This window comes from Cydia strobilella, chromosome Z (genome assembly GCF_947568885.1).
Source record: "Cydia strobilella chromosome Z, ilCydStro3.1, whole genome shotgun sequence".
NCBI classification, from domain to species: Eukaryota; Metazoa; Arthropoda; class Insecta; order Lepidoptera; family Tortricidae; genus Cydia; species Cydia strobilella.
The window spans coordinates 5,469,315-5,494,427 of NC_086068.1; the positions used below are offsets into that span (position 1 = coordinate 5,469,315).

Here is a 25,113-nt window from a genome sequence, read left to right on the forward strand (position 1 = left end):
GATAAGTCATAACTAAACAATGAAATTGTCGCAGTCGCAACCTGTACCACGCGACTTAGTTTAGTTCGCGACACTCACGCTCCGCTTGTATAGTTTGTTGTCAAAACAACATCAACTTATGGCGCAAAATACTGGTTCTGTGTGCCTCTACGTTAGTAATAATAATTCTGTTTAATTCCAAGAAGCACGAAAAAGGTCAAGGAACATTTATTATAAAAGAAATATATTCTGGAAAAGGAATAATTCCAAGATTGTTGACTGCAAATATTATAAAGTAATAAAAGGACAAAAACAAGGTCATACCCGATTTACGACGCTGTGAGCAAAAACACTTTTTGGCTTATTTTTCCTTTATAAATAATGTAACAGTTAATCTGGCATTTTTGCCGAGGAAAACATGGTAATAAAACTTACATGGTTAGGTTCACACCGAGATTCCGATTTTTGGCATTTTTGTGGTAAAATCGTTTATAATTTGTGAAATCTTTTCTCCTTATCGTCGGTTACATTGAACGTTCTTGTCAAAGAGTCTCCATGTCAGTAAAATAAATTACTTACCTACCACTAAAAGTCCGCAAAATGAAGGGCAAATAAAATCTTGTCAGTGTATAGCTTTCAAACGGATGATCAGTGTCAACTGCTGGTTTATCTATTCAACAATTTTTATACCCATACCACTCTCAGTGTTCTCAGCTGTATTTTATCCGTAACTTCAAACTCCAAATCCAACGCGAGTGTTATTGGTTATTGGTTTCCCTACCCTCCTATAAAATAACAGAATCACAGCATTTGTTATCTATGCCCTATAAAACTTGGTTGTATTTTTACGAGAATCTTCGGGAGCATATTTAAAGTGGAAGTGTTTATACGAGGAGACTTGTAAAAGATTTTTCCGAGAAAACAACTTCTTTTTATAGTGCGCGACTGCGTACAGATGTAGTGAACTCTTCGTATTTTCTGGAAAGCGTTCGTGTTTGTCATAGACATAGTATCGTAGTTATAGACATGAAACCGAGCGACCAGGGGTAAGAGAAAGACATATTCATGTATTGACAGGTTAATGTATGGCAGCATAATCCTTTTTCTCTTTCACTCTTATAAATTTCGGTATTTCGCCCTCGCCTCCTACCTATGCTGCCATAACCCGACCATGAAAAAAAAACCCGGTCGGTGATAAGGACAAAGCTGCTGCAGCATGGCACTTTTTTCTCTTTCCTCTTATAGGAATCGCAATAAGACTATCTTTCTCTATCAGAGAGTGTCAGGCCCTTGGTGTTTGTCATCCTACTTCAGTCAACCTCAGTACTTTTTGTACTGAGACTGACTGAAATAGCATAACAATTTCGTGCGTTTCCGTGAAAATACGATGGTAAAGGATTATTCAATGTATCTTTACAAAGATAAGATACGGAACCTTTATGTTATTTTGAAAGTCCATAAGGGGGTAATACGAGCCCTATTGAATAGGGTATTTATAGAATAGGTAGGAATTGTAGAATACTAACTTTTGCCCGCGATTTCGTCTGCGTGGGGTTAGTAATTTGGGTAGCTTAATCTGCATTTTATCGATTCCCCATACAAACTTCCACCCCCCTTTTCACCCTCTTAAAGGATGACTTCTGGGATAAAAACAACCATATGTCCTTCCCCGGGACTCAAACTATCTTTATACCAAATTTCAACTAAATCGGTTCAGCGGTTTAAGCGTGAAGAGGTAACAGACAGACAGACACACTATCGCATTTATAATATTAGTATGGCTAGTACTAATAATACTTTGCTCCAAAATTAGAAATTTAAGAAAACAATTTTTAAATGATTTTATTGTGGTCTGTAGGCCGAGCACATGATTGACGCGACAGTATCTCGCCGCGACATAGATAACCCGTCTTTTACCAACTGTATGAATTAAAGGGGGACGGGTAGTCTATGTCGCAGCGAGATACTCTCGCGCCAATTATGTTAGTAGCCCGGCTGATGATATATGTATAATGTATAATTGTACCTATATATGCCGATTTAAATCAAATAAGTAGATCATTATTATTCTACTATCATGTTGTAATGCTTAAATGAGGTTGTAATATAGTTTTAATATAGGTATATATAAAAACTGTTAGAGCACAATTACCCAGTAGCAAAGAATAAATAATAGTACTAGGTACAGAAGGTTCACTCTCTAACAAAACGCGTCTCTTACGACAGATATGACCGCAAGGTGGCACAAGCGCCAGCAGGCGTCCGTTCCGTAGCGGTACGAGGCAACTACTATGGCTCTTCTTCCTGGCCATTATTATTCCCATCTCTAGTTGGGGTCGGCCCTCCTTATACCATTACGCCACTTTATGCGGTCTGCTGTCATACTTTTATCTATGCCTGCTGCCTCCATGTCTCCTTCAACGGTGCTACTTCAAGTTGTGGGGGGTCGTCCTCGGCCTCGGTTATATAGGCAACTTCTATGGCTAGACACCAAAATTGGTGTGGGACGCATGTACTTGTAGCGACGCGGCCAAATCGCGGAGTGAGCCACGTCTGCCAGTAGGGAGCAGAGTAGGCATATTTAACGATACTTAGCTTCTTTATTTATTTATTTATTTATATTTTGGAGATCCAACAGCTATCAATACAAAGTAGCAACAATTCATAAGAGATGGAAAGCCAATTACAGGATCACACTTGTAGCTACATATTATTACATTCAAGTTTTACTTAAATGAAAAGTGTCGACGGTTGGACACACCAACACACAACATAAAAGTTAAGGGGCCCACTGACTATCAGTCCGCCGGACGATATCGGCCTGTCAGTTGTTTGGAACTGTCAAATTTTTGTTTTAACTGACAGGCCGATATCGTCTGGCGGACTGATAGTCAGTGGCCCCCTATAGAATCCGGAAATAACAAAATATAAAAAACATCTGCAATCAGAAATACAAGAAAAAAGAAATACTTTGGTAGGCGAGACAAAGCACCCAACGGTAGCGAACACAGATTCTTAAACATGCTCAATCAAAACATTTTAGCGTCAAGTATTTGCACATTTTCTTGACCCCCTCCCGAAACGTGTGAGACGGCTAGCTATAGATGGAAATATTCAATATTATACTGATTTAAACTCACGATTTTTACCAATTATTATTCACAACGACGGGACTCAATCGCGTAAAATAAGTTTTAAAACCTCCGACGTAAATTTAAAACTTACTTTACGCGATTAATTCCCGTAGTTGTGAATAATAATGAAATTCAATATTGTATTCTTTACCGTCACAGTACACCGTGTTTTTCACATATTTCACGCTGGCCCATTGTTTCACACTCCACAAATCAAAGCAGTGCGCAGTCACACGTAACACTAGTTCCAGGTACTTAGTGCGAAGTAGTGATCAATAGTGATGAATACAGGGTGATTTCTGGGTCGTGATCCGAAACCACTTTTTCTGATTGTAAATGATCCACATTATCTTATGGTAGTATTTGATTAAAAGGTAATTAGTTAATTTTTTCTTATTTTTCAAGTAAAATTTATTTTATACAAAGTAGTCATGGTCACCCTATGACTTTTGACATACGCTGTATGGAAAGCGACAAGACGTCACATTGAGTAGGGTGGCCAAATTGTATGCAAAAATGTTTTTTCTACTTGTAATCTGAAAAGTAGTCATCATTATTTGGTGATAAACAATAATAACATCATTAGGCTCATCTTTTAAAAGTATGATGTCTTGTTCTCTTGCTACACGACCCCGATATCACCCTGTATAGTTGCATAGGACTGCCTTTTATACCAAAATGAAATGAATGAATGATGAATTCATATACTCTCAACACAAGTATCTCCCACGTACTGACTTTGGTGCAAGCGAGTTACTGCGTATAAATTGAGTGTAGGTACAGTAGGTACGAGCGAAATACACGCGCGATGCGCGCTGTCACAACGTAAGTTTAATTTGGCCTATTTCTTTACGTATATATAACATAAGCAAACCCGAAGTATAAGACTAGTCCGTAAAGCTAGTTGCAACACCTGGCGGCCATTTTTCTTTCCCACCTCGTAATTACCCACGAAATTGCTATTTTGCGCACATGGTAGAAAATTGACGACCGAGAAAGGTAGAAAATTCACACAAAAAAACTTACACTTCACCTCTCACGTCTGATGATGATCCCTATAACAGTTCCTTCAAGTCTCCTTCCTTGGCCTTATATAAAAAAATTAGGAAATATGTGTTTTTATTACTTAAATGTTACATTAGTAAACTTCCAAAAAGTGTCTACAAGCATTTTACCTACATATCTAACAGCTACTCCAGGGGCCAATTTCTCGAACGACAATAGTCTAATATTATTAGTGTGTTGTCATGGCAACCCATACGATTTGACAGTTTGTGGACTAATTAGTCTAATACCGTTTGTGAAATGGGCGCCAGGAGGGCTAAGATGGCCGGCTCTTTATCATTTGTCACTATGCCTGTCACGTTCTAACAAATATGTAAGTGCGAAAGTGAGAGCACGTCATGACAGGTGATAAATACGCGACCATGATACCGCTGCATATAAAAATAACCCTGAGAGATAAAAAAGGCGTTGAAAGAGGCTCTTTTAATATTATGTGTATGTGGCTCTCATATATTTTCAGTACCCGTGTAAATTACGGAAATATTTTCAGCAAATTACGTTACCGAAAGTTTCCCATAACGGAAACTTTCCGCTCGCCCATCACTACTTGATCCATACTTTATATCAAAGCGCCTTCTTTAAAAAGTTCTGGTCAACTCTACTGCCCCATATGCGATAGTTTTTAAGAGTAAGTTCAGATTTGCAAGCCATATCAGAAACACGCGTACCAAAGAGGGACATAATAAGATAGAGCGGTACTGTCATAGTAAATTTTGTAACCACAGAAAATTCACTGCCATCTATCGATACACTTTAATACTAAAAATGAAGATTTATAAAAATACGATAAAATGTATTTAAATATGGATAAATGTTTTTTTTTTATTTGCAATAATTATTTTTATATGATTTGACCGTCCTTTCTCTGATATGCGTTAAAATTGTTAAATAACAGACGAAACCGTCAACGCCCTCAATACGAGAGTAGGCCAAAGGTAGTGGCGCCATTTGATCTAGAATCAAATTTTCGTGATTTTCGAGGCACGTTTTTTCCTTAGACTGTATCCATCTATTACGGAGTTATATCTACCTTTGCGCGTACGTACATTTCATTCGATAGCGTGACGGACTTACGCGTTTGCTTTAAGTCTCATTTTGTATAGGATTTCGAACAGCGCGCCAAGCGGGACGTTTTGGTAACTCAAAATTCCATACAAAATGACAACGCAAACTTGTACGTCACGTCAGGTTATCGAATGAAATAAATTTGCACTAGGGGTACTAAGCTCACGCTCGAAATTAGCCAGGCTCGCCATTGCCGAACACGGCATGGATAGTAATAATAAATAAATAATAAATAAATATTATAAGATTTTTACACAGATTGACTAAGTCCCACAGTAAGCTCAAGAAGGCTTGTGTTATGGGTACTCAGACAACGATATATATGATATACAAGTACATAAATACATAGAAAACACCCAAGACTCAGGAATAAATATATGTGTTCATCACACAAATAAATGCCCTTACCGGGATTCGAACCCACAGGCAGGGTCACTACCCACTAGGCCATATAGGTCGTCTAGTTATATATCAAAAAGCCCAAAAATCTCAAATGATCCTCACGATCCTCGTACTATAAAGATACAAAATAGTTTATTTGGCAGCCCGCGTACTGCTGAGTTGCTCCGAAATACTAAATCAGGAGATAGACGGTTTGGCAAGCGGCCGCAGACTTCTGCCAAAGTTACGTTTGTCGGGTCATATCGGGTCGTGAGCATGTCATAATTACATAAGACATAATTGTTTTTTCACATCACCTATTCGGAAAAGAGCTTTTTCTTCCCTGCTGAGAATCAAAGCGGCACTTTTCTTCCCGGCTAGGCTAGGAGAGATCAAAGTAGCAAATTTCTGTTCTAGAACACGATTTTTTATCTTTTTTGCATATTTTTTTGGGATAAATACTATTTTGAAACATAATAATTTATTCATAGACGATGTGAAAAGCAGTATGTATCACGTGGTAGCAAAATATTTTCCACCTTGGGCGTTATCACTTAATTCCTAATACGCTCAGGATTAGGGTTTGCAATCAAGGCCGTATATTTCCTCGACCTCCGAAATGCACGGAATTGGCGCGCGGACAGTAGGTCTACCGTTTAACCCCTCGTATGCTTAGACACGGATCCGTGCGTGGGAAGTTAAATCTATTGTATTAATGTCAAGGCTTCCCACAGACCTGACCAGAGGTGGCGGCACTGGCAGCACGGTTCCATTTTTATCGCCTGTCACTATGCCTGTCACTTTCGCACTTACATACTTGTTAGAACGTGACAGGCATGGTGACAGGTGATAAAAATGCGACCGTGCTACGGCCGCAGGGATGACGGAAAATCGACCGACGGCATGACTCTTGTCACTTGGAAGCTGGGTCGGCCCCTAGTTTGGGACGCCACGTACGTCGATACTCTTGCGCCGTCCTACCTTTCAGGAACCTCGACCAACGCTGGGTCGGCCGCCGCAGCGGCCGAGAACCTCAAACGACGCAAATATGCAGCCATTGATTCTGGTTGCATGTTTGAGCCTTTTGGGGTGGAGACCCTCGGGCCTTGGGGACTCTATTTAGGTAGCTAGCGAAGCGTCTCACTGATGCTACGGATGACCAGAGCACTGGTTACTTCCTTGCCCAGCGAATTGGCATCGCCATTCAGCGCGGCAATGCTACTATAGTAGCATTGCCGCGCTGAATTAGCCTTCTGGGCACCTTACCATCCGGCGCCGAGCTAGCTCCCATTTTTTACTTGTAAATATGTGTAATTTAGTATTATTTCTGTTTTTATATTTTGTTTGAAAATAAAGTATATGTATATATTTTTTGAAACAAAAATTTTAGTTGAATAAAATAACATTTTCTCTCCTCTATAATGTTTCTTGGAGAAATTTTAACATTAAAATGAACTGTATCGACTAGTGGAATAGAATAGCAAGTTTTTTTTATTTTTAGTCTGTTCGATTACCAGGCGATTCAAGCGAATTAAAAAAAATCTGTAAATGCAGTTTTGTTTATTTTTAAAAATAAAATATTTTTTTTTTTCATTAGGCGTCAAATGCTCAAAAAAAGTTATCGAGGGAAATGCTTGGAACGGAACACAATTTTTGACTTCGTAACTTTGTTTGGATTACTTAGAAGGTGAACATATTAAAAGTCCCCGGCCATAGCCCTTGAGCCGGGGGGAAGAGAGAGGTCCCATTTTTCGGTTTTTCGATTATATCTCGGAAACTATTCTTTTCTTTCGTTTGTGAGATCTATTTCAGTTGATAGTAAAGTTAATACTAGCGACCCGCTGCGGCTTCGCGGATTACTCAAAACCTTAACAAATTATACTTACACCTAAATTTTCCTCAAGAATCACTATTGATAGGTGAAAACCGCATGGAAATATATTCAGTACCTAGTTTTTGAGTTTATCGCGAACATACATACAAACTGACAGACGCGGCGGGGGGACTTAGTTCTATAGGATGTAGTGATCACTTATAAGGGGCCCACTGACTATCAGTTCGCCGGACGATATCGGCCTGTCAGTTAGAACAAAAATTTGACAATTGTGTCAAATTTTTGTTCTAACTGACAGGCCGATGTCGTCCGGCGGACTGATAGTCAGTGGGCCCCTTTAATGCAATGCAATAGTTAGTTGAAATAAAACGCGCCTACTTTCAATGTTTATAAATAAGTATTTACTGATACTCTTTTTTAATTCAAAGCCAATATTAAGGTAAGGTAGGTAAAATATTAGCTTGTTTTTAAATAAAGTTCATTGCAATTTATGAAGATTTTATATTTTAAAACGATAGGATTTTTTATTTTATTTTATAAACCCTAAAAAGTGCAGTTTAAAAGCGCAAAGCATTACGTCTAGGAAAATTTAAAATATACCTATTTATTACAATGTAAACTAGTAGAAAATAAAAATAATTTTATACAATACTTCTACAAAATAAAGGTAACTAGTGATAGACTGTCATTGGTTAACTACTATTGATTTAGATAAAAATAAAACATTTTAATATTACTAGTTATTTAGTTCTTCATAAAAAAAAGTTATTTACTTTTGGCTAATGGAAGAATGCCACTTTTTTTAAATTGTACATCTTCATTCACTAAAACATGAACTAAAAGGATATGTACTTGTAAATATTATATAGGTACCGGAGAACTTATCGCGACTGGGTAAAAACACAATACAAATTCACAAATTTGTTAAAAACATTATATCGAGTCAGTAAAAAGTAGAGCTTTTATAATTGTAACTTGTCAACAAGCTTAAGAAGCCACAGAAAACGTGCAAAACCCCAAAAAATACGCCCCAAATTCTATTTACAATCGCCTAAGAAACCAACGCAACCCCGCTTCAAAACATCACCAACGAACGCCGCAAAAACATCACCATAACAACCGTTTGTACTCAATTATCTACTAATAAATATACATAAAAAAATTGCGAATTTGCAAAAAAAATTGGCACAAATATTTTTGCCAATTTTTCTTTTTTTTTTAATACAAGTTTGACGTACCTCGGTTAGCGGCGGGCGGCATTGGAGCGTGCTCGGGTATCGCGGGTAAACTGACTGTCAAGTGCTCAGTTTCGGCGGGACGGGACTCAGCCGCCCAGTGCTGCACCGCCACCGCCCGGTGCTGTTGAGACGTCGATGAGATTTTATCAGGAATTTGTATTGTGCTTACAAATATTATCGCCTCTATTGTTTTGGTGCTAGAGTTGCGTATCTAGATATTTTTGAGCTCCTCGGCCGCTGCGATATATCTGATGGCTACTGTACAGTCAGCATCGAAAGTAGTACATCAGACTACGCGTCTATAGAAATTCTCCAATAGCTTAACGAAGAAAGACATTTCTCAATATGTATGTAGAACATTTTTATTAAGACAGTAGGAAATACTGAACGCAAATTGTACAACTTTATTTCTATTTTGAAAAGTATTTAGGGGTGGAAGATACTTTTGGCGCGTTATTTCATCTGGTTCTGATACCGACTGTATGTGTGACATGTGTTTTTTTTTTAAATAAACTTTTTTTGTAACGTAATGCGGTATTTACTTACCGAGGAGAAATTCTCAAAATGGACTGGGTAATACATTTAAACTCAGATAATAGCTTAAAGCGATAAGCGAAGCGATAATTTATATGCATTTTTCTGTAATAGAATGTGGAGCACATTCAATTTTTTTCAGTTTAACTAGAACAGTGGTTCTCAAACTTTTTGGTGACGGAATTATTTGACGCAGCCCCAAATAAAAAAATGTCGTTTGTCACTGTGGACCAGATATACCTATAGAAGCATGGAGACTATATAAAGGAGCCAAATCTCTATGTATGAAAAGTGTCCATCAAAAAACAGTAATTAGGCGGCGCCACCATACACCGAAATACTACTAAAAACAACCTACGTAATTTGGTCGGGTTATTTGTTGCCTTATATGGTTCATGTTATACTCATGTCCCAGAGCCTAACTAACGCCACCGGAGAGATTAGGAACTATTATTTACAGCTGAAAGCTGGTCACTTTTGCAATAATTCTGCCATAAGAGATTGTCGTCCTTTCTATATAGAGGAGCTGGATTTTTTTTCTTCTTATTATTACAACTCGCGGAGCCCCAACAGAGGCTTTTGGAATGGCTGAACTAGAATATGGAAGACAAGTGATGTTGTCATTTAAAGGATGACGAAGGAAACCAACTATGTACCTAGGTGTTGAATCCATCCAACAGTTTCTTATAACAAATAAGTAGGACTTTATAACTCTTTAGGGTTCAAAAAATAACAAATTATCTCCAATGAAAATTTAATCATTATTACATGGAACAGAGTTGCTTTGTTTTGATTTATTCGATATTGTAACAAATCGAAATCAATGCTATTTTCTAATACCATTGATTCAAATTTGACTGCCAAAATCAGGCGTGTCTCACTCCGCGATTTCGTCGCGTCGCTACAAGTACCTGCGGCCGCCTCAATTTTGAGGTTTTGGAATAATAATTGCCGCGCACCGCTACGGAACGGACGCGTTTCGTTAGAGTGAATCTTCTGTACCTAAATAGTTCTATTATATATTCTGTGCCTAAGTGCCAATTGTTTTCCTTGAATGGTGGGCGGCCATAAAAGCTAAAGATAGAATATAAGTGGTATAGGTAATTAATAAAGGAAAAACCGGACAAGTGCGAGTCGGACTTGCCCACCGAAGGTTCCGTACTTTTTAGTATTGTTATAGCGGCAACAGAAATACATCATCTGTGAAAATTTTAACTGTCTAGCTATCAAGGTTTATGAGATATAGCCTGGTGACAGACAGACGGACAGCGGAGTCTTAGTAATAGGGTCCCGGTTTTACCCTTTGGGTACGGAACCTCAAAAATAGATGTAATGGTTATATTTAACGTAGATAAGGTTTTGTAAGTTATTTACTTCAACAAAAAAAAATTGTTTTGATAGTAAAATAACAAAACTAAAAAAATATGTTTTATTTAATACATTGTATAAAAAATGTACGAAATACCATTTGATATTTACCAGTCTCTTTTCGTTGAAGAAAAACATCGTGAGTAAGACCGGACGAATCCTAATAAGGCCTAGTTTCCACTCTGGGTTGGAAGGTCAGATGGCAGTCGCTTTATTAAAAACTAGTGCCTACGTCAATTCCTGGGATTAGTTGTCAAGCGGACCCCAGGCTCCCATGGGGCGTGGCTGAATGCTGGGATAACACGAGGAAGATGATGATGGTATAAAAATAGTCAGTGTTTATAAAACTATTCTAGTCAGACAAAACTAACTCTGCATGGCATGACAAATTATGTTATAGGATATCAACATTAATGTCAAATTTCTATGCAAACATGGTCTTTTTAATACCACTCCCTCGTTATGTTTTTTTCAAGTCCATGCAGAGTTAGCTTGAACAAACTCTATCACAAATGCAAGCCATGCATTATTTGTGGCCAGCTTTATCGACCATCCCTCCCCCATAAATGACCTTCAAAATTCCATCGACTCCCCCCATCCCTACTCCCACGCAAGCGCAATACCACAGCAGCCCGTCTCTTCGCTCTGTTGATTGATTCACAACTTACTCAACCTTCACGTGCTCACCACCAGCTCACTTTGACCCCTACCGCCCCCTGCCGAATCCTTTAACCCCCTAACTTAAGAGCGAACCTCTCAAAACGGGGGGTCAACGCGAACTGGCTACCTTTATCTGGGCTCGATTTGTTTCAACAATACCAAGTTTGAAACTACAGTTGTCTCGACTGAAAAGTCGCGCGATAGTCGTACGCACGTACGATTGCAGATAAGTTGGAGTTGGGTTTTTTGATTTAATGTGTTGCTCGTTTCGAAAGGTGTTTCGGCAATTTGAATGTTGTTTTAGCATACATTGTATTGATTTTATATTTGCAACTAGTTTATTTTTTTTCTCAAACATGCTATGTAATATTGATATTACGTTCTTTATAATAGGCTGGGAAGTATCACGTCTCCGGCGCGGCTAGACGAGGGGCCTGTAATGAAATTTCATACAAAGTTGCAGGCCTAGGCCGGGAAGTGGTGTTTTTTTAATTTCTATTTCACATATAATTGTGATACAGCATCATGGCATTCAGCCATAAAAAAAACTATAAGCAGTATTTGCTTTTTGGTTCGTTTATGACATTCCGCCAATACGCCTATTAGAAAAAAATTGATTTATATATATATTTGGTCAAGCAAATCTTGTCAGTAAATAAGAACAAAAAAAAACTATACTCATCCTTTTCTTTTGGGTGTTAGTACTAGTGTAAGACAAAGATAGTATGATTGCAGATGATATATTAAACGTTTGAGAAAAGCATTATACATACTTCGGCGTGAAAAGGGGTTGTGGGCCTCATAACTATCTCATAGTATATTCTATTCGGCCGGCAACCCCTTCCTTCCCGGCCTCTGTAGTAATGTACTATTACGGACTTGAAAATATGAAAAGCTGCATTTAAACGATTAACAAAAGTAAATAATTTACGCAATCACATACTTATTCTGAATTTAATACTTTCAGGGCAACTTGACATCATTCCGATTATCGTCGCGATTTTTAGGGTTCCGTACCGAAAGGGTAAACACGAGCTCATATTAAGACTCCACTATCCGTCTGTCCGTCTGACAGACAGACGGGACGGGACGGGACCCTATTACGGACAGCGGAGTCTTCGTAATAGGGTCCCGTTTTTACCCTTTGGGTACGGAACCTTAAAAATCAGCTGCTGTTCCATAGAAATCATTGACACGTGATTTACCAAAATGTATGAGACGGCAGATTTTTTTTCGCGATTTTGGGGTTGGCCCCGTAAAAATTGTATGACCTACATATCCACCCCTCTGTGTATAGTCAAACATAACAATTTCATCCTGTATATATTCCGTCGCTGTTTAACCTATAATCAACTAGTATTTTTTCAAATAGCTTGGGTACATTGATTCCATATTTGTAATTGTTTTTTGTAATTTTTGGTTAATTTTATTGCTTGTAAAAATTGACATGTAAAAGTGCCCCTGTGGCCTACGAGTATTTGCTGAATAAATGTTTGATGTTTGGCAGTTACAATTGTTATCTCAATACATATATTACCTATAAATATTGCCGATTTTGCGTTTGCGCCTGAGCATATTTCTGATGGCTTCCCTTCAGCACACTTCAATTGTTTTTAAATTTTAAGCATAAGTGTCATTATACATCTGTGATTTTATGTTATCTGCACAGTATTAATGTTCGACGTTACAGTAAGGAGATTCCTCAAAAAACAGTTCACGGTTTTCTAAAGGCTGGAAACGCTCACGTGACACCTGTGAGGTTTCAGGCGTACATAGGCTGCATACCCCTTTCCGTAGGCATGCTTCTTTGTCACCAACGTGGTAAGCAAATGTTGGCACACAGCAGGTGCGTGGTCCAATTACCTACATGTCTGTGGCCTTCGGGCCCACATCCTTTGTTGTATAAGTTATATAATCCTTTGCCGACTAATCCAATAAGCCGGAACTACACGTATCATCTTCCGATGTAGTCTAAACACTGACCTATATGTATAGATAAGCTGTTGAGAACAAATTGTGTCCGCAAGGTGTCCGCCATTTTTTTGCGTTTGACGTCTGTCACTAAGCTAAAGAATAAGCGCAGCTATTAGCCAGAGGGCCAAAGGTAAGGGCTTGACACTTTTTGATAGAGAAGGATAGTCTTATTGTGAGTAAAGAGAAAATAGTGCCATGCTTTGACCTTTCACCGACCGGGTGGCATCATAGGTAGGAGGCGATAGCGAAATACCTAAATTTATAAGTAAAAGAGAAAAAATCCTATGCTGCCCAAATTTTACAATTTAAGTAAGTAAACTGTTAAACAAAAGTCAGTTTCTTTTACGTGAGCGGTCGGCCATTGTGTGCCATTGTCTGAGCGTCTTAGACGTAAAAATCATTTGAGAACATGCAGACTATACGAGCAAAGATACATATAACTCCGTAATAGATGGATACAGTCTAAGGAAAAAACGTGCCTCGAAAATCACGAAAATTTGATTCTCGATCAGATGGCGCCACTAGTTTTGGCCTACACTCGTATAGAGGGCGTTGACTGTTTCGTTTGTTATTTATAATTTTAAAGCATACCAGTGAAAGAACATGGGTCAAAATCATATAAAAATAATTAATGCAAATAAAAAAATCATTTATCCATATTTAAATACATTTTATCGTATTTTTATAAATATTTATTTTTAGTTTTAAAGTGTGTCGACAGATGGCAGTGAATCTACTGGGGTTACAAAATTTACTAAGACAGTACCGCTCTAGTATAAGTTACTCTATGATACGAGTGTACCTTAGAGAACTCAAGCATCACACAGAATATAATAAAAGATAAGACGATTTTATTCCATCAATGCTTGTGGAACCATCCGTTTAATATTCGAACCGAAGTTTTCTAATTAATTTTATAGACCTCGTACAAATATCAAAAGGGAATTACCAGGTAACTTTTACGCGGAACGCGAACGATCTTCCATTTATTTATTTTTGTGATTTTCTCGGAAATCGCAATGTTAAAATACTTTGGTTTATTTAGCATGGCATTTGGAACGTTTTAATTAAGGTCGTCCTAAAAAGTGTGTTTTTGTACCATTTCGTGATAAATTTAAAAGGCAACAAAATATGTGTAAACTGCTCCATCAAAAATAATTTTTGGAAGTCTCATAAAAAGGTAGTCCAAGCTATATGGGATAAGTGATAAGTACGAGAGCTAATGTAAACAAGACGAGGTTGTTTTCGTATCAATAATTACGTCTTGACGATGCCCTGCCCGCCGCGTTATTAACGACGGATTCTCTTTTACACAATTAAAAAGGCTTATATAATTCTTAAACTTACATTTACTTATACCCTTTTTAAACTGCAGACAGGTAACAATATAAATACAATCAATGTTATACAGACGTATGTTGTTGTAGTGTTGTACATGATAAGACATTTTGTAGTTAAGATTTCATTGACAAATGTGCCATTTTCAACCAAAAGGGTACTTATTGTCGCTTGTCAGTAAGGCGTTATTTCCATATAGCTTCAATTAGAAATCAACCTTATCGACAAGCGACAATTTGGTACCTTTTGATTGAAAACGTCACAAATATCGAAGTTACGAGTAATAATTTAAGGACCGCGAGGACGCGTTTCAGTCAGATAAGGCCCAGTGTAAGGAATAGATTAACGGCCCGATTCAAACTGTAAAATACGTCAAATATTAGATCTAGGAACGATATGGATTAGATGTGTCTGTGTCATAGACATAGTATATACAAGTAGTTATGGATGCGCCACCGAGCGACCGGGGGTAAGACAATGAATATTCATAAAATTTGGGCAGCATAGGATTTTTAGGCCTCCTACCTATGATGCCACCCGGTCGGTGATAAGGGCAAAGCATGGCACTATTTTCTCTTTCCTCTTATAGGAATCGCAATAAGACTATCTTTCTCTATCTAAGAGTGTCAGACCCTTGGTCCGTGTCAAAATTGACGTTTTTGTTTGAAGAAACGACATATCTAATCCATATCGTTCCTAGACCTAATATTTGACGTATCTATAAGTTCGAATCGGGCGGATCGGGCCGTAAGTTTGTTTCTTAGGGGAAGGTACAACCTTTTCAGGGGGGGGGGGGCTGTAACGAATGAAGGTATGTTGTCATAGTTTCGCTTTATATACTCGCCAAATTTAATACGAGCAGATTATTGGTTTACTTTGGGCCAATTTTGTGAAGCTGTTCGATAAACCGATTTATAGCGTTCGACAATAACAAATATAAAAATATACACCCCAGGCCAAAAGTATGGAAACAACGTTGTTTTCTTTAATATCTCATGTTTCTATCTTTGTTGTATATATTTGTTAACTAAGACTTACATTAGACAAACCCAAAAGATTAAAAATACACGCTTAATATGAAAACATCCTAAAATATTGTCAAAAAGCTAAAAAAATTAAGTAGGAAAAAGTTACATAATTATACCTACCCTTTAATTACATGACAAAATGTTGAATTGGCAACTATCACAGCCAGAGTAATTTACTTTTAAAATGTTCTATTATTATTTTTACCAAATTGTCAATGAGTAGTATAAAATCCATCGCTTAAAATATCACACTTTTCTATTGAAACACAGGCTTGTTTCCATACTTTTGGCCTGGGGTGTAACCAATAGTACTAAGGCGCTACGAAACTACAAAATAAATTCAAAAACACATTAAAACATATAATAACAGACAGGCAAAAAAACATTCTACTTTGATTTAGCTGAAGTAACTGCGTAATATTGAACAACTAACAACTATGGCAGGTATTTTGAATGTGAACACATACAGTAGCAGTGGTTTTTTTTGGAACTTTTCCCGTGTCGTTATTTAATCCCTTATTTTAGATATATTGCGGTAATAAAATTAACAATCTGTAATCAGAACTGTATCGAGTATTGCATGCAAGGTGTTCAACCATGGAGTTTAACTTGGAGGAACATTTTTGAGGACATAACATACGGTGAAATTGCGCTTGTATTGTAATAAATATCCAACCTAATTTTTACTTCTCACAAAAAAAATTGGACAGCAAAAAATCGGCCCATGAAATAGGATATTGCTTCATTTACATCTATACGCAAAGAGGATATAATAAGATAGAGCATTACTGTCATAGTAGATTTTGTAACCACAGTTAATTCACTGCCATCTATCGACACACTTTAAAACTAAAAATGAAGATTTATAAAAATACGATAAAATGTATTTAAATATGGATAAATCATTTTCTTTATTTGCATTAATTATTTTTATGATTTTGACCCATGTTCTTTCACTGATATGCGTTAAAATTGTTAAATAACAAACAAAACCGTCAACGCCATATATACGACAGTAGGCCAAAGCTAGTAGGGCCCTCTGATCGAGATTCAAATTTTCTTGATTTTCGAGGCACGTTTTTTTCTTAGACTGTATCCATCTATTACGGAGTTATATCTATCTTTGCTATACACCTACTTAGTCACCTCTGCCCTGGTAAACATAGCCCGGTCACGCCTACAAATTAGTATGATGGATGATCCCCGGATCGCAGAATGGATTAAAAATAAGCCCTTTGACCCGGTTTATAAGGCCCGGGTCAGGCAAATCGGAATATCTAAAAATCACTTTTTGGGAATACCATTAGTCGAATAATTAGAATATCAGTACCCCTAGTGTAAATTTCATTTGATAGCGCGAAGTGTCATTTTGTATGGTATTATGAGTTTCCAAAACATCCCGCTTGGCGCGCTGTTCAAAACCCCATACAAAAATAGACATAACGCAAACGCGAACGCTCGTCACGCTATCGAATGTAATTTACACTAAGAGGGTTCAGATTTCGATATCATTAAAAAAATTAGTTTTTGATAAGTATGTTGTTAGAGATGCGCTCAGCAAGATTACTTTTAGACCGTTGCTAAAAGTAAAGAAGTGTTTGCACAAATGATAAATGCTTTACAAATAGGCCCTACATGTGAATTCATTTCCATCATTAAAATTATCAAAACTTCTCCTAAAAAAAGTTTTTATTTTTACTTTCACTAGTACAATTTTAAATACCCACTATATAAACGGGTATACCAGGGTCAATGAGGATATAATTAGATAGAGCCGTACTGTCATAGTAAATTTTGTAACCGCTGTAAATTCACTGCCATCTATCGACATACTTTAAAACTAAAAATGAAGATTTATAAAAATACGTTAAAATGTATTTAAATATGGATAAATGATTTTTTTATTTGCATTAATTATTTGTATATGATTTGACCCATGTTCTTTCACTGATATGCGTTAAAATTATAAGTAACAAACGAAACTGTCAACGCCCTCTATACGAGACTAGGCCAAAACTAGTGGCGCCCTCTGATCGAGAATCAAATTTTCCTGATTTTCGAGGCACGTTTTTTCCTTAGACTGTATCCATCTATTACGGAGTTATATCTATCTTTGACCAGGGTCTATGTATCTCGACTCCCGTACCAGCCGTTAGACCACTATTTGACATCTTGGAAATGACCACTCGCGGAACACGAGGTATAGGAAAACCAGTTACTAAATGGGAAGACGAAATAAAAAATATCGCGCTGGCCCAAACTGGATGCAAACAGCACAAGACAGAGATGGATGGAAAACTTTGGAGGAGACATTCACCTGCGAAGACGGGGTTCTTGCTAAATAACTTCATCTTTTATCATGAAACCATTCATTTTATTAATTATCTGTACTAACATTGTAAGCTTTACTTAAGACTAATACTAACCACCTAGCAATGTAAAAAATTGCAAGAAATAAAAGTCTATTTTTTTTTTTTTTTTTTTATTTAATATACCAGCGTCATATCATATGTAAAGCCTGACCAGAAATATATGATCATTGTCAAGAGGGCGCTGTTATTTTCATGTATAGGGTGACAGTTCAGTATATACCCACAACGTTGCGAACAGAACCATCTGACGAAGCATTTGAACGCCAATTGAGATCCTTTTTATTGGATAATCCATTATATTCTGTAAAAGAATATATGGAAATGAAGTCTAATATTATCAATAGATTTAATTAATTATATGATATGATATTGCTTACCTATTCTTATATTGTAATGCATTGTACTATAATTTGACGACCATTACGAGATACCTAGGCATAACTAGCCATATTGACATCTTTTTCGTGACCATGCTAATATTGACATCGTATATTTATTTCCCAACATTTATTTGACTTTGTGATGAATTTTTATCTGTATTGACATTTGTATATAATAAGTGACGATCATAATATAAATTCGTATAGATTAAGTTAAAATAATTTATAATGTAATTTAATATTATGATATAAATAAATCTAAATCTAAATCTAAATCTAAATCTAAATCCAAATCTAAATCTAAATCTATAGTATAAAAATATTAGTTCCAGTGAAATTCCGCAACATGGCGCGTGATCATATATTCCTGGTCAGGCTTTACGAAATATACCTAGTTTACCTTGTCACCTTATTTTATGTTTTATGTTACTTAAGTAAGTATAGAATCATAGTAATGATATAAATTTTGACAAAAACCATTACTTCACCAAGCATCAAGTTAGTAATAATCAAGTATATAATCTTCCAATGGTTTTTTCTCAGGCGGTTTTGTGGTGGCCATGTTTTTGGGCAATTGTAGCTGCTCGACAGCTGGGCACAATTCGCATTCTATCAAAGTGGGCAACACGCATACGCATGGGCAATTTTTGATGCCGTCCACGTAAACTTTTTCGCCGGGTATGCAGTCAGTTGCTTTCTCTGTAACGTAGATAAAGAACATATATATTGTTTTTCAAACGCGAAGGGTAGGATGACATGTCTTTTTTTCATTTCATTGCCATTGACGTTTCAGACCAATCCGTTTTTAACAAAAATAACTTAAATTCTAATAGGCCAAAAAATATACGTCTTCGTAGCTTAGAATATATCATTATAATATACAAAAATCGCCAGAATATTTAATAATATGTTATAAAAATTATAAAAATAAAAAGATACATTTTGATCGTTGAGTTTCATTATATATAACGGAACTCAATTGCATTAGAGTTTTCATTTCACATGGTCTGAAAAAGGGTCATTAAATTGTTGTTATAAAAGGTGTGCAGAAAATTATACGTGTCTGCACTAGAGCATTTTACGTTCGAAGTACGATATTTTTAATTTTTTTACGATAAGCAATTGAAATTAGAGTTTAAATGGATTTGTTATACAATTTCCATTCTGATATTTGACTCTCCATTCCATAAATAACGATACTATTGCCTAAATTGTTAATTGAAAATACCCTCAAGAAATACTATAAAAATTTATACTTAGCCATGTTGTAAAAAAAACACATGTATTTTACTTTCCTCGTATTCTAAATGAAAAGTAGTGTTTAACTCGGCTGAAAGGCATCATTTCCGCCTCGGACTATTGGCGCTCTCACTGCGTTCGAGCGCCAAAATACCTCGGCAGGAATGAGTGCCTTTCATCCCATGGTTAACAATCTACTATTGACTACTTATCGACCGAATCAGAAATCAGAAATTGTTTATTGCGAACCATGTAGTTGTTACAATAAAAACATAGAATCACATGGCACCCTATAAAGGGTATAGCAAGTATTCTTTTAGCTAGGTAGGACTAGTTTGTATAGTAAATAATATAATATCATCATGTACTTCGTCAGACTTCCAAAAAAGGGGCCAAACTGAAAACCAGCGCTGGACTTCAGTCTACCTATAGCACATGCTGAGCTTGGTACCCATGGCCAACATGTATTGCAAAATTTGATTTTCTATTAGATTAGACAATAAGTTAGTATTTAACCTAGAATAAGTTAACACTATACTTAAACTAGAACTTTTGTATTGTATTGTTGTATTGCTATTTTTTGTACTATCATGTTTTGGCAATAAAGTGATTTGGATTTGGATTTGGACTATACCCATTTTTTCACATTGCTTTAGGTGAGTAGGTACATACATTTTTTAGCCATCAGTAAAACTTTTGCGACTTGGGTAATACGTTTAATAAAATTAATGTAATCAGTGGGCCCCTTAAGGGCGTTCGCTATGACTGGCGCGGCCATCAATTTGATCAGAAAGCATGATCGCAATGTCAGTGACTTCACAACTGTTGCGGTACAATTGCTTTAAACTGATTTAAACTAACACGATTTTCACTCATAATTTTAAAACTAACAAGGGACTTAATCGCGTACAAACTTACGTTATTTTATGGCCTGACGTTTCGAACGTGACGTTACGTTCGTGGTCACAGGCAAACTGGCGAGGAATTGTATCAACATCTTCTTGCCGCGCGGGTTTTGCGAACTACCCGCACTTGATCTTGATTATTAACTTGTACGCTAGGGTTGTCACTTTGCCTACACACACGGTTCATGAGATACAGCCTGGTGACAGACGGACAGACAGACAGACATCGGAGTCTTAGTAATATGGTCCCGATTTTACCCTTTGGGTACGGAACCCTAAAAACCACAAAATAATAACAAAACACGTTTTCCATCGCGGTCTGTCAATGTTGTATCCATTTTTTATGCACTTTATTCTTTGGTGTTTACGAAACTTACGCGCATATAGACAACAAAGAGATAAACAACCTGTAAAATAAATACTTACGGGCCAATTCGAACAATGATCTAGATATCAACCAGATATCCACTAGAAATGAAACAGGAACGATAACTAGATATTTAAGAAAGTCATGATAAATTTGACATTTCCGCGATTCCGAATGTCCTTTTGAACTTGGACGATCTCTTTAAGATTTGCTAAAGATATTACTTAGACATCCAATACCTAATGGATATCCCAAAACGTCACAATAATTGTAGCGTGACAATTGGTTTCTCGAATCGAACTGAAGTTCGAATCGAAGTTGAGAACTAAACTAACGTATCTATTAGATCTCGTATTGTTCTCGTATCTAGTAATTATCACGTTGTTCGAATTGACCGGTTAAACATTTTTGACAGAGATATTAGTTAAAAATCTTACCGCGTAGTTTATTATACATTTCTTTCGACATTCCCTTCAAGCTGTTTACGTAGTGAAAGTCGCTCAGTTTCTCGATATCACAATCAAGTGAGGTACACCACCATCTACCACTGTCACATTGACATATGTTGCAAGCAATTCTCTTATAATCATCTCCTTCGCATTCACGATTCTCTGAAAAAATATTTTTTAATATAAGACTTTCATACACGCTATTTCCTCTCTATCGCACGCGCATAATTATATGGATGTTCTGCCACAGGGCGGACACACTATACATCAAAAATCACTTGCGTTTTTATGTGTGAACGGCACGTCTGTACATGCGTCATGCGTCATAGTGTGAGAAAGTTGCTTAAAAATAGTACTGAGCGGCCGGCAAACGGCCGTCAATCTGCTGTCGCGGGGCGAGGTAATTCGAGTCGGGGCGGGGCGGTGCGTGGCCGTTCTGTATGATAATACTATTGCTTATTCTGTGGTTCTGCATGGCATTGATGGCGAAGTTAGGCCCTACGTTACGTTAGATATTTTTGCCAATCCTGCTTATCGATATATTGCAACATTGATACACGTGTAGTGTATAATTGTTTTCCATCGATTTTTCACGGAAGTGTACGACGTGCCGCTATTTCAGTCAGTCTCCGTACAAAAAGTACTAAGGTTGACTGAAGTAGCATGACAAATACGAACTTCTCTGAGAAAATAGGATGGGAAACAATCAATTATGCACTATATGTATATGTAACTGGATTTGCTCCTAATAGACGGAGAGCTAGCCAAAGAATATGGTACATAGCAATTAGCTCCATGCATGTTTTTTTTGTATACATAAATTATATCGTTTGATCACTGGAACAAATAAAAATAATTTTGTAAACCTACACATTATTAAAAAAAAAAAGTTGAAAATTTTTGAGCGGTTGAAACGCTCATAATTTTTAGCGCGAATTCGACAGAGCGTAATGACTTAATGACGTCACACGCTGGACGGTCCAACTGACTTTTGCTACTTATGAAACTTATGTGAACTAATCTGTCGAACGCGTGACGGCACGTGACGTTTCGCGCGCTTCGCTCACTTGCTTTTCACGGGCAATTTTTTGTACTTTTTATTTATTATTTTAAGCAATTAAATGATAATTACGAAAACGGTATCAAACATCCGAATAAAAAATATTTCGTACCAATATAAACTTCATGCATGAGGCTAATTGGAGCAAAGAAGCTGTACAGTTAGTTATCTATAGGTACTATCCTTATTACTGGATCCGGGCGTCTGGCAGTTGTCCATCAGTGGTGGTGGAGGAGTATTACTTGATGTAATAAGAATAGGATAACAGGCTGAGCCCGTTATTCATAAAACTTAGTCAACCTTTGTTTAATTTTGTCCCTTTCTAACAAACATAAATGCCAAAATGACAGATAGAGAAAAACGGTTATCTACGGCTTGACAGTTGAAATATGTTTATGAGTTACGCCATAAGAGTTAGCCCGCTCTAGTTATTTGCTATACTATCCTTACTACTACTGGATCCGGGCGTCTGGTAGTTGTTCATCGGTAATGGAGAAGGATAACATGATGTAATAAAGATAAAAGACATATACAGTAGTTGAAAATAATCTATCATATTTTTTCAGATACATTTGCATAACTTTTTTGATAATTTCTCAATAACGGCTCTACGGATTTCAATGGAATTGACAATATAGGGGCGTATGGAAACGACAATACGATCAACCTGGAGTTCATTTTCAAAATAATTAGTTTTCCCGAGTCCGGTTGATGCAATTTAATTTTTATCAGAGGCTAACGAGGACGAAAAATCGATCCATCTAGGTTTTATTATTGGTAAAATTCGCTTTTGAGTGTTTTCAAATAAGAAATTCAATATTTATAACATTAATTATTTGGTGTGTGTGAAGTCCCCAATCCGCATTGTGCTTACGTGGCTGCCTATGTTGCCACGTGATAATACAATCATCGTTTACTTAATATTAAGTGTAATTTCACGATTTTTTAAATTAATGCCTGCAAAAAATTGCAGTATGATAGATTTTTGCTGCTACTGTATAGGCAAGCCTCAATTAGCTATTTCGTATGTCATAGGGTCGGTTGCACCAAACCGTCTGTCACCGTTTTAGCGTCCGCTAAATTTTATTGTATGGGAAGTTTTATAGTTCTCTGCTGCTTGATGTTGATCAGTCTGTTAATTGTGGTCGGTGCAACTGGCCCTTAGTCTGTCATTTTTAATGTATTTGTAAAGGCATAAAACAAAAATAAACTACCTAATTGAGGTTTGTAAAGTTTTATTAATAAGTGGATTAATAACTCTACTTTCGTTGTTCTCGAAATCGTGAATTATTTGCCGGGCTAACTCTGCGTCTATAATGTTACAGTACCGTCAACCGGGGTGAATAGGGACGGCTGGGGTGAATAGGGACAAAACTTAAATTGTGATAAGTTTTGTCCCTATTCACCCCAGCCGTCCTCATTCACCCCGGTTGACGGTACCCCTAGTGTAAATTTTATTCGATAGCGTGACGTGACGTAGCTTTTGCGTTGTGTATTTTTTTATGGGATTTTGAGTTTCCAAAACGTCCCGCTTGGCGCTTATCAAAATTAGACAAAAAAAATTGACATTAACGCAAACGCGAACGCACGTCACGCTATCGAATTAAACAGTTCAAAAATTTAAACGGCTTTTTTTTATAAATTTTTAACGCTGAGATGTTTCTGAATTATAGAGTGTGTATTTTAATACGACCACATATTCCAAGGGTAGTTAGCATAGTTTTATTAACATTTTACTACTTTTATTTATAGTAAGCATCGTTTCAATTTGCGGTTGTATTAATAATACATGCACTATATCAAGCTTTTACGTAATTGAGATTCTTACTTTTATTATCATCGCTCTGAATGCTATTGATGCTGAACGCTGCATTATTTCTTTTTCCTGCCCTGCCGATTTCAACCTCTTTTGTTTTTTTATTATAGCACGTTTTGTGATGTTCGCTTTGACTTTTTCGCCCGAATACTTCTTTCCAGCCTATTTCAGCAAAATCATAATTTGACGTAGGTGATATGACTATCACAGGTATCCATTCAGCACATTGTCCAGTTGCGTCTTCATTATTAATAACATATTGATGATTAGTTTCTAAATCTTTATCTTCTTTGTTTTTATGACTAAAGTCTGCTGTTTCTTTCATCGATTTAAGTTTATCAATAATATTGTTTTTTTCCTTCGCAGTACTGGATTTGAACATTTCTCTTTCTAGCTTTTTATTTTCGTATCCATGATTTTTATTTTCTTGGTCTCTTTTTAGTTTCACTTTCTGATCTGACCCTAACTTTGGTGTTAGATTTAAGAATGCTTGTATCAATCTTAGACCAATTTGGTCCTTTGATTGATCTTTTCCATTGTGTACTAAATGGCCAAAGCCTGTTATGTCTTTTATCACTTTAAGTTTACTCTTCACAACATCGTTTTCCTCCTTAGAACTGGATTTAAACATTTCTCTTTCTAGCTTTAATCCATGATTTTTAATTTCGTGGTCTCTTTTTAGTTTCACTTTCTGATCTGACCCTAACTTTGGTGTTGGATTTAAGAATGCATGTATCAATCTTAGAACAATTTGATCTTTTGATTGGTCTTTTCCATTGTGTACTAAATGACCAAAGTCTGTTATGTCTTTTATCACTTTAAGTTTACCCTTCACATCTTCTTTTTCCTTCTTAAAACTGGATTGGAACAATCCTGTTTTTAGCTCATATTCATGAGTTTTGCTTGTGTAGTCTCGTTTAAGAGTAT

The 25,113-nt window shown here is 36.6% G+C and overlaps 1 protein-coding gene and 1 long non-coding RNA gene across 2 annotated transcripts in view; one reads left to right on the forward strand and one right to left on the reverse strand.

Annotated features, from left to right (window-relative positions):
• The window catches only part of LOC134754487 (dipeptidase 1-like), a 206,292-nt gene extending 197,540 nt beyond the window's left edge, over nt 1–8,752 (reverse strand). Inside the window, exon 1 of the mRNA XM_063690821.1 lies at nt 8,697–8,752. Coding sequence (XP_063546891.1) covers nt 8,697–8,718 — 22 coding nt within the window. The 5' untranslated portion in view covers nt 8,719–8,752. The remainder of the gene's footprint in view (nt 1–8,696) is intronic.
• LOC134754524 (uncharacterized) overlaps nt 5,526–25,113 on the forward strand; it is a 74,496-nt gene continuing 54,908 nt past the window's right edge. Inside the window, exon 1 of the long non-coding RNA XR_010128930.1 lies at nt 5,526–5,576. This is a non-coding gene — a long non-coding RNA (uncharacterized LOC134754524). The remainder of the gene's footprint in view (nt 5,577–25,113) is intronic.